Source organism: Branchiostoma lanceolatum, chromosome 14 (assembly GCF_035083965.1).
Source record: "Branchiostoma lanceolatum isolate klBraLanc5 chromosome 14, klBraLanc5.hap2, whole genome shotgun sequence".
Lineage (NCBI taxonomy): Eukaryota > Metazoa > Chordata > Leptocardii > Amphioxiformes > Branchiostomatidae > Branchiostoma > Branchiostoma lanceolatum.
This window is the reverse complement of record NC_089735.1, coordinates 14267391-14278613: the sequence shown is the minus strand read 5'-3', so window position 1 is coordinate 14278613 and position 11223 is coordinate 14267391. Positions and strand designations below refer to the sequence as shown.

The window sequence follows — 11223 nt, the reverse complement described above, 5'->3', positions numbered from 1 at the left end:
GTCCACGATTCAGTATGCTAATAATGCCAAAATATTCAACAAGGCCATTTTTGAAGCACCTGTACTCAAAAACTACTTCTTATCATTAACTTAGTCAATTGAACGAATCACAAAATCTTTTAAAAAAGAACACGGTACTCCAGAATATTTCTGACACGTTGTTTCATTTTATTTTTACCTCCCGTGGTTTCTGGTGACAAGAATAATAGTAAATGTTGCACATAATGGTCAAGTTTACAAAATAAGGGTTTACCAAGCACTACGATCTCTATGGTTACTTAGAACTGTTAACTTCCGGACAAAGTCGTCCCCTTGTTTAAAAAATTACCAACTCAGTGCTGTATAAGCTAAAGTCACGTTTTTCATTATTGTTGAGTATTACTTCTCACCTTTGCGACGGCTTTATTGTTTTTGGTATGTTTCTGTTTTTGACCTACGTTTCCCAGCATAAGACAAGAAGTTATGGATGGATTGTGACGATATTTTGTACGCATGTATGTCTTGGGAAGTCAATGGTCAAGGTCGATTTTGGGCCTCCTATCTGCTTTTATCATGGTTAGTATATCAATTCACAGGTATCAGTTGGTACGCATCTGAGTAATAAGTTGTAACATGCTCGATGCACCTCTCATACACGGGACCGCCTTTTTACGTCGCTTTCGACAGTGTATTGAATTAATTATTTTACAGGTGACGGTATCGACAAATAACGCTAATTCATCATGCAGTAAATTTTGTTAAATGTATTGCTTCAACTTGAAGTAGCTGATTTTTAAATTCCCTATTTGGCTTGTCTACTTCAAAATTATTGGTGATAACACTGTCACCTTTTGAAACGTTACGCCGCAAGTGTAGAATAAACATTCGGCCGACATTTGCCCACATTAGGTAATTTATAATCAAAGTTATCACCGGTAGCATATGCCTAGTGTTTACTTTAGTCACTGTAGTGAGACATGTTGTTTATTGTTTTTGTTGTTGATCACGAGGGTGCGTCTCCGTTGCCATGGCAACGTTAATCCTTTTCAATCGTTGATTAAGGAACGTGTCCGAAAGAGATCGAAAATAGAGGGAGAGACCATAGTAACAACGGAATGCATATTGAACGTGGTTTTAAGTGATTATGAAAGTTTGCATGTATAAGATTTCGACTTAGTTTTAATTACAGATCTGCGTAGCAAAACCTTTGTTGGTTCAGTTGGCATGTGTGGTGGCCGCCATCTTGATTTTGTGACGTCGCAGGGTGGCCATACCATTTCATTGGGATGGGTGTTTTGGGGGGTCGCTAGCGTTCTCTCTATTTTTAACAAATCGGCACACAACTATCACAATTCAACTCAAATAAAAAGAAAATTCAATAGCAATTCATATTTATAAAGAGACCCCGTAATCGCTAAACTAACATAGCAAACCTGAAGTATATGTAGCACAAATACTTCACTCTAGTTGTAGTACACTTAGATATAGCTGAGTGGTTGTAAAATATAAAAAAACTTTGTAAAATCAAAATTACCCTTCGGTATTATTTATCAATATTCAAAACATATTGTTGGACGCTATTTAAAGAAATGACGTAACATTGTGTTACACGATATCTATATATAACGAATTACAATAGTCATTCTCTGAATAAATATATGATATACTGTATATCAATTCCAGAACATCTATCTTGGTTGGGTACTACAATGATTTTGATAACGAACTTTGATCATTGTGAAACAAATTCCACTACGGTCGCGTACTCAGCCACAACTACAAAATTTCAAAATGACGTAATATCATTCACAGCAAATAGCTAAAGGCAATAGTTAGGACTTGATACTGTTGCAATTACATTTTATTTACATTTTTTTTACAATTTGTGTCGTCAAGTTATGAATATCACGTAGGCACTGCATATTTCAACTGACTTTCTGCTAACAAAAATTAAGTCTTCCCATATGCTAACAAATAAGCCCATTCGCAGATTCGAGTACGCATGTGCAGTGTCAAAGGTGAAGGCCCCCGGTTTGAAAACAATTATCGTCTCGACATTGTCTAGATTTGCATAACAACGCCCAGACGGGTTTTGATTACGTCTCATTTACCTTTGACACTGCACATGCGTACTCGAATCTACGAATGGGCTTATGAAAGTAGCTCAATTTGATACTGTAAAAGGACCTAAAATCAGCCAACCAACCAACCAACCAACCAACCAACCAACCAACCAACCAACCAACCAACCAACCAACCAAACAAACAAACAAACAAACAAACAAACAAACAAACAAACAAACAAACAAACAAAAAAAGCGAACACATCAACGATTGTAAATACAACATGATAAGACGACAGTCGAAGTTTGGACATAGTTTCTCACTTTTCAAGACAAAAATTTCATTAAAATAGCCCTTATATTACATTCTGCGACCTAGACCAACGTAAGCATTCATTTAACGACATTAGCAGGGGGTCGACTGTTTGACATAGTTTGTCGATGTTTGAATATCCAAGCAGTGTGATTCCAACGGACCCGATATAACTGTACACAACAACTGATAACAACGGAACGTGCCGCTATCGCCGGGAAGTCACATTCACTACAAGTCACCAAACGTTCCGACTAGTCTTAATGTTAAACCGTGCGGATCTACTAGTCAAATAACGTACAATGTAGCTACGTAAACGTGAAATTTACTACTAGTAGTAGTATGTGTGGTAGCGGCGCCCTCTTTTTGTCAGCCGAAGTATTGCAGGAAGTTCGTCTTCATTCTGGTTATACGCTACATTCCGTCGAGTCTTTAAACCGTATGGATCTGCTGGTCAAATAACTAATCTGTTACTACGTAAACGTGAAATCTACTAAGAGTGTATACGTAGGTAGCGGCTCCCTCTTTTGTAAGCCGAAGTATTGCAGGAAGTTTGTCTTCATTCTGGCTATACGCTACATTCCGTCCAGTCTTACTGTTAAACCGTATGGATCTGCTATTCAAATAACAGACAATGTAGCTACGTAAATGTGAAATCTACTAAGAGTGTATACGTAGGTAGCGGCTCCCTCTTTTTGTCAGCCGAAGTATTGCAGGATGTTGGTCTCCATTCTGGCTATACGCTACATTCAGTCGAGTCTTGATGTAAAACCGTGCGGATCTGCTAGTCTAATAACGTACGATGTAGCTACGTAAAGGTGAAACCTACTTTGTGTGTCGGTAACGGTGCCCTCTTTTCGTCAGTCAAAATACTGCAGGCAGTTGGGCTCTACACAGTCTTGGTTACCTTCGCCAAGAAGGTTATGTATCAGGGTGCGTGTGTGTGTCTGTGTGTGTGTGTTTGTTCTCGAGAATGCAAGGGTGAATTGTCTTAACACTTGGTATGTGGGTAGGTCTTGATGATACCTCAAAAGAATAGATGTTGGGCTCCTTGCGACTTTCTAAGGTCCTGCAGTTGAACTTCCGGTTTTGATATCTCATTTTGGCTAAACGCTACCAAATTCATCAATTTCGGTAAAATCAACTAGTCTGGAAAAACAAAGAAACAATCGCTTGAGTCACGCATCGATTATGACGTGTACACAATCATGTGCGTAAGTTGTGGGATATTCTACATGTTTATGCACCTTGAAGAAAGCTGGAGTTGCAAGCATTTCTTTGCAGTGTCTGGTCACTTTAACAATTAAATCATGCATGCTGCTAAGGGAAGTGAAAAACGTAACGCCATTAGTATCATAGTAGGCTGATTTGAAATGAAATGAGTTGAAATTTGGTACAAATGTAAAGGCACATATCTTCTTGAGACTGAAATATCTCGATTTGTTATTCAGATATTTATTAGCGACTAAGTTAATTTCAACCTGCTATGGTACTACTGGCATTACTTTCTGGCATCCCCTCGTATTATTGCTTGTGAACACAGATGAACTTTCACACGAACACACAATCAAGCGTCAGTAGCAAATGTCGTGCAAAATTGTTGTCTCATGTTTCCCCTCAGGAAAACCTCCTATAAATTTGCGTCCAGAGCATCTCGGCAGTCCTCTGTCACGTCCCTGGGCAGCGGCGTCTCTGATTGGTCCTTTGCGTCACGAAGTCAGGACGGGGGGAGTAGGAGGAGCAGCAGGAAGAGCATCAGGTATGTCACGTGATTCTTACGCTAGCTAGTAAAGGTAGTAGGGGTGGGTACTAGGGGTGGGTACCTGCACATAAAATTCAGGTCCGGTCCAGGTCCAGGTCCAGAGGGTCAGGTCCAGGTCCGGACCTGTACCTGTACCTGATTATAGTAGTGTCGCAGTACATCATATTTTGGAGAGCGAGACACACGTAAAAGTCTCCAAACGTCATGTCTGGAACGATATAATTTCTTAGGTTTGCACTTTGTCTCAAAATTATAACTATACTCTCCTCGCCGTCTGTTTACTCATCCTTTAAGTGTTTCTATATATGATTCAGAATACAGTGGATCATCATCATATATGATTCACAGCTAACGTCTTCGAAAACGACTCGTTAAATCTGCTGTTTTTTTATTTTCTTAGACCAGTTATGTGGCCGCCTGCTGGTAGCCTGGTACTGTGAATTTTCTAATCGGTCCATAGGCCGGTCCACTGATTTTTTACGGACCGTTTTTTTGGACCGGTCCATTAAGAAATACTGGTTTTGTACCGGTACACGGTACCGGTACCCACCCCTAGTCCGAGTGTGTGGTGGGTTGTTTTACGTACGTGTTCGAGATGTGACTCTCCGCACGCAAGGGGCCTTCAGATAACGTCATATCCGAGGGACGTCAACGTCCCTAACCGAAGCTAAGTACTCATTTTCACCTGAGTGAAGTGAGGACATACGTGTTAAGTGTCTTTCCCAACGTCGGGGCATGTCAGGGGATTCGAGCACAGGACCTCTAGGTGTTGGCCAAACACCTTGCACCCTGCCATTACGTCACGCGACGCCACGAATGATTTGGATAAAGCGGTAAAGTGTACACCATCACCACCAACAACAGCAGTAGTATCCAATTCTGACATAACAGGCGAAGTTTGCTTTCCCCTTCTACTTGTTGTCGGTAGGGAGCGCCCTTGTTTCGGGTTGACCAAAGTCTGGTAGTAGCGGGAACAAACCTCAATCCAATGTTTTTTGTGCCATCCTTTAAAACACGTCTGTGTCTGTTCTGTATCATTGTATGACTGACACAATCATAAGGGCAACTTACTTTACTGTGTTACATACAGCTATCTCTATAGTTCACTCCTGAATAAGGGTAGGGTAGGATAGGGTGGATAATAATGTATTTTTCTGATGTTTCTTTGTCATTTTGAGCAAACTGTTATCTGAAATGTATCCCCCTTCAATTTCTGGGTTTCATGACTTAGAATTTTAAGTCAGGGTTAGGATGGAAACATATTTTCACACTATTTGTAATGTTTTGATGCAGATGTTTCAAGGGGCACTCAAAATTAGAAACAAGTGTTTAGCTAGCGGCCAGCGGACATTGGGAGCGGGCCAAAGCTAACAAGGCTAGACTCCATGCTATTCTAGGGGTACCCGGTAGAAATATGAGAGTTATTGCTATTATCAATAGTTATGAACATGATGTAAAACAAAAACACTCCTGGACCATTATGTTAAAGCCTCTTTACATTTTATGACATGTTGTTCAAGTCACAATTGAATCCGATTCACACAAAAATTTACAAAAAATGTTGCAGCTGTGTCAAGTTGCTACTATCTTAGCCCTTATTTTGTACGTACGTTTACCAAACTACATGTACTTCTCATGTTTATTTATCATTACTTTGTACATGATTGTTGGCATTGTTATATTTCAGCCATACCTCAGGTATGGATGAAATATATTGTTTACCCTCATGTTTTCTTTTCTTCTTCTTCTCCAATCAAATCTTCAAATCGATTGATCTTCGTCATTTTGAGGCTAAATAACCTGCACTTTGGCACAAGGATAGAGTGGGCAAATTCCCCCAGACGTTTTTATTTATTTTTTATGACAGGCTTTAAAATCACTTTAGTAAGAGGAAGCCAGGACGAAAACAACACGCAAAGCATTGCACACAGTGTTGCGACATATTGAAAACAAGTAACGTAATAGCCGGGGAGGGGCACGTAACTCACATACACTCCCATCGGACCGAGACTTCAAAGTTCGTCATGTTTGAGGGCAGTTTCAACAAAGAGGCTAAACTTTGATCAGACAAGTGTGTTTGCTTTACACCTGTAAATATGTAAGGTCTCGGTTCGGAGTTTTTTTTAACGATTCGGGGCCAATCTGACACGTTCTCAGAAAGACGCTTAGCGCTTCTCCAAACATCGTTTTCCGGGCGATTCAATGTCTCCCGTGGAAAGGTGTGCCTGGTAAAAACCATCATTCTAAACAATTTTTCACTCGAAAACTGCTAGTTTTGGGGCATTCTTTCAAGACCGCTGCACGAAAAAGACGGATTTTCCCAGGATAATGACTGACACGGCAATAAAGGTCATCGTTCTGTCTGTGCAATTAAGAAAAATGGAAAAAAATCGTAAGGATACGTTTTCCGCAATCCCCGATGGTGCGAAACCATTCAATACGCACATATAACGCACGATTTCGGGTAATCAGTCTTCGCGGGCGACCAAATCTCCGTAACCGTAAAACGCTACGAAGATCGGGGTTTTCAGGAAATATAAAAGATTACACATTGCTATATGCTATAGCGATACCCGAAAAATCTGGAGCCAAAACTATCGAGAAAACCTATGACTTGCGTCTCATTTCACGGACTACTTTTGGAGGCGGCCACTTGAAACTCCGAACTGGAACCGTAAGGTGGGCCGGGGTCGGAGAATCACGTGCGTGGCTACGTCATTCTTAAGGTCATTGCCAGTCAGTTTGTATCGTCCACTTCTTCTTATTTCGCACTGAACACCGTTTTTAACAATGTTGCGAAGAGTGGTGGTCCTTCTGGTCGCTTTACACATCGCGCTGGGCGCTGAGGTACCGCGGGGAAGCTACAGGGTGGTAGACAAGAAGTCAGGAGACACCTGCATACGTGCCGACTTCAGCCTGACGTTCGACGTCAAGTATCAGAAACAAGACAACACCACGGGCACCGTCACCTTCCCCCTACCACCTGGTGACGACACCGACGTGACCGGAACATGCGATCCGGCGGTTCTCAATGTCACCAACCCTGGCAAGTTCAGTTTCAGTGCGAATTTTGCCAAACTTGCACCGCTTGGCCGTGGAAAATTCTGGTTGAAAGAAGTAGCGGTTCAGTACTATCTGCTGCCCGATCTATTCCCTGATGTTTCTTCGGAAACAGTTAACAAATCGATGACGGAGAGAGTCACTTTAGATGACGTTCTCTTCGTGACAAAATATGGGCACTCATACTTGTGTAAGAAGCCCAAAGTCGTCCCGATACAGAACAACGTACAGCTTACATTCTCCGACGTACAGCTTCAGCCATACGGCCTAAAGGATGACAAATTCTCGACTGCACAGGAGTGTGCTGATGACCCCACCCCCTCTCCTCCCGTCACTACCCCCTCTCCCCCCGTCACCACCCCCTCCCCGTCATCCGACGTCGGGCACTACAACGTCACGGACAAGAAGACCGGTGCCGTGTGCATCTTGGCGAGATTAGGCGCCATGTTCTCGATTCAGTACAAGACAAACAACAGTGCATTCGGGAGCATCGCGACGTTTACTTTAAGTCCCGAGTCCACTGCGTCAGGAAGCTGTGACAAGAACGTTTCAGTCATAAGTCTAGTGGACAAAAGGGGGGTAAATCTAACAGCAGAGTTTGGAGTGAACGCTCAATTCGGTGGGTTTATGGTAACGCGACTGACAACTGTCTATACACTGACGGAAACGCTGTTCCCGTGGAGCAAACAGCCGAACACAACCCATACCGTGAGTTCGCCTGAAAACATTCTCCTAGCACATCTCGGACAATCGTACCGTTGTAACAGCAGCACCCCGGTCAAGTTCGGTACCACGGTGAACGCTACATTCTTTGGTTTGAAAGTACAGCCCTTCGAGGTCCAAAACAACACCTTCGGAGGTGAAGAGGTCTGTTCAGATGATCTTCCCCACACAACACCGGAGCCTACGACGCACCCCCACACCACCCCTCATCCCAACGTCACCACCCCCATGCCTACTTCAACCCCAGCACCCCCTCATGAGGGGACGTGGTACGTCAAGGGTAAAGACGGGAAACCTTGCCTTCTGGCTGACGCCGCCATCCAACTGAAGATCCCGTACAACACCACCGGGAACAAGACTAGAACAGCTTTCATCGACGTTCCCAGGGCAGCCACTGCAGGGGGAAGTTGTGGCGCTAACAACTCATCCCTGAGTCTACATTTCAACCCAGGTAACATCACCCTACAGCTCGGTTTCCGCAAGGAGGGCAAAATGAAGACAGACTTTGTCCTGTGGTCCGCCGTAGTTACCTACAAAGAAGACCCGGTCATCTTCAAGAACACTAGCTCGCCTGGAAGACGGGTCAGGCTGGAGAACACGTCTCTGAAGAAGTTTGAGACGAAGCTCGGAATGGCGTACAAGTGTGACTCGAAAGTGGCGCTGTCAGTTAACCGTTCGGTTGAGATGGAATTCGTGAACACTACAATACAGCCTTTTGGTGTAGAAGGCGGGAAGTTTGGGAACGAGTCGGTGTGTCCAGAGGACAAGGGCCACACGACACCTCTGCCACACACCAACCACACAACACCTCTACCCCACACCAACCACACAACACCTCTACCCCACACAAACCACACCACGGCTCCGCCACACACAAACCACACAACGCCTGTACCACACACAAATCACACCACACCTCACCACACCACACCTCACCATACCACGCCTCCACACACCACGGGCCAACCCCTAGTTCCATTCGAGCCGAAGCAAGGCAACTACACGGTCAAGGGTAAGGACAACAAACCCTGCATCCTCGCCAACATGGCAATCCAGTTTCACATCAAGTACAACAAGACGAACAACAAGAATGCAGTCGCGAGATTCAACGCCGACGTGAACGGCGCTACCGCTTCAGGAGATTGTGGACAGGACAAATCCACCCTGACTCTTAGCTTCTTCAAAAACAAGTTCAATCTCACGTTTGAATTCACCAAGGCAAAGATGGGGGCGAAGGGGGCAGAGTCGTTCCGGGCAGAAACCATCAAACTGAGTTACGAAGAACTAGAAGTGCTATCTTTTTTTCCCGACGCTAAAGACCCCGGGCAAGTTCGGCAGGCGAGCAACAAGTCAGCACACGCGTTCGAGACAGAAGCCGACCACTCTTACAAGTGTATGGCAGTCTACAACTTGACTTTGACCAAGGGCGTAGAGATTCTAGTCAGTAAGGTACACCTGCAGCCATTCGGCGTCCACGACGGGGAATTCTCGGCGGCCCACGAGTGTTCCCTGGACCCGAAACCACCGTCCTCCCCCGACCACTCTGCCGCCATCGCCGCTGGAATCGTCGTGCCGCTTGTGGTTATCATCGCTGCCGCCGCCGGGTTTTTCCTCTACCGACGCCGCAAAATGTCTGGGAATGGGAACTATGAATCACTGAAGGTGAACTCATGATCACTCTAACAGTAAGATCTGTTGTAAAGTTAAAACTCTGTCAACGACTTTGATATCTCTATCTGAAGATCGGACCACACGTGATAATCATATTATTATTAGCCCCTGTCTTCAAAGAATAAGTCAAACCCCTCAGTGATGTATGTAGCAACATCAGATACAGTAGTTTTATAGTCTGGACATTATGATACGTTTTCATACGTTACTGCATCTATTTGTTCAATTAGCCCTCGGGCATAAGTAACATGAATTTTTTTATTATATGCACAGCTACGCCATGCCATGAATTGAATATGAGAAGAGTTTGTCAGAAGCACATGATATGAGAATAATCGCATTACTTGCTATTCAAAAGCGGTAGAAAATATAGTGTAATTCATTGAAATTTGTGTGACATGAGCTTGTCTTATCAAAATGGCAAAAGTAAAGAATGAAAAATAACGTTCCACATACACATTTCTTTCTTTGCCAATCCACTTTTTCTTATCATCTATTATCATAATCAATAGATGAAAATTGTTTCTGAAATATTGTTGTCTTTTTTGTTGTTGGTGTAGTGTGATATTTGATTATTGATAGGTATAATTGGTCTCAACATTAGAGCAAAAAATATGTCGAATTCAGACAAAACTTGGAACATTATTGTGTAATAAATCGTTCACTCCGATATTGCAATAATGGTTTCCCTTTACCAATCTGCTGTTGCTCTTAATGTCTATTTTCATAATCACTAAATGATGTTTCTGAAATATGGATTCTCATCAGAAATCGAACTCGCCCCCCTATGTCATGACCTCAAGGTCAGAACGACTTGTTTTTCTGTACGCTGTGTTTGCTTTAAGTTAAATTTCAACTAGTCCGTACGGGGGGAGGGTCACAGTTACTCAGAGCAAAACTAACACGCAATTTCACACGGGACACGGTTTTAACTACGTTGTATAGTACATAATCACACCGTATAATCATGTAGGAATTTAGAAATTAGTGCGCCCTCATTGCGTAGACATTTTTGTTCGTTTCAGTTTACACTTACACTATTTATATAAACTACAGTAGTCATTTTTGAAAATACCGTTTAATTGCAAAAGTTACAAAGCAGCAAATATATTACACAATAGCTATAAGCGATATTTTATTTGGAGGTATCTTTAAGAATAAGATTACATTAAATTGTATTGCACTGTGATACAAAGTGGTACAAAACTGCCCCCTGTCGCATAACATCAGAATTGCAAAACGCAATGGTTTCCTCAGATACACATATACAATGTTTACATTCTAATGAGGATAAAACCGAAAAGACATGTACAATTCAATTGATGGCTGGTCAATTTCAGAACTAAACCAAACAACAAGTGTTGCATTCTGTCAATGATTTGGGATTCACAACATCGATATCGGCTCGTTTTTCTCACTAACGCCACATTAATATTGCGACCATCTGTTGTATATTTTACATCCATTTTTGATATCATTCAATAAACCAGAATAACGATAACTTTGAGTTTATAATCTTTTAACGATTTGATTACGGTATGTTGTTCTTCAAGAACTGCGACAGTCATTCACATGGAACGGTAAACTGAAGGTCCTGTATCTGAGGATATTTTAAGACTTCTAAGACTATTCTTACACCAAGGAGGTTACGA

The 11223-nt window shown here is 42.6% G+C and overlaps 1 protein-coding gene across 1 annotated transcript; it reads left to right on the top strand.

Moving 5' to 3' along the window:
• The first annotated feature begins 6809 nt into the window (after nt 1-6809).
• LOC136448970 (uncharacterized) lies at nt 6810-9580 on the top strand. The gene has a single exon (XM_066448724.1). The coding sequence runs from the start codon at nt 6908-6910 to the stop codon at nt 9572-9574; it is 2667 nt and encodes an 888-aa protein (XP_066304821.1). The 5' UTR covers nt 6810-6907; the 3' UTR covers nt 9575-9580.
• Nucleotides 9581-11223: the final 1643 nt, after the last annotated feature.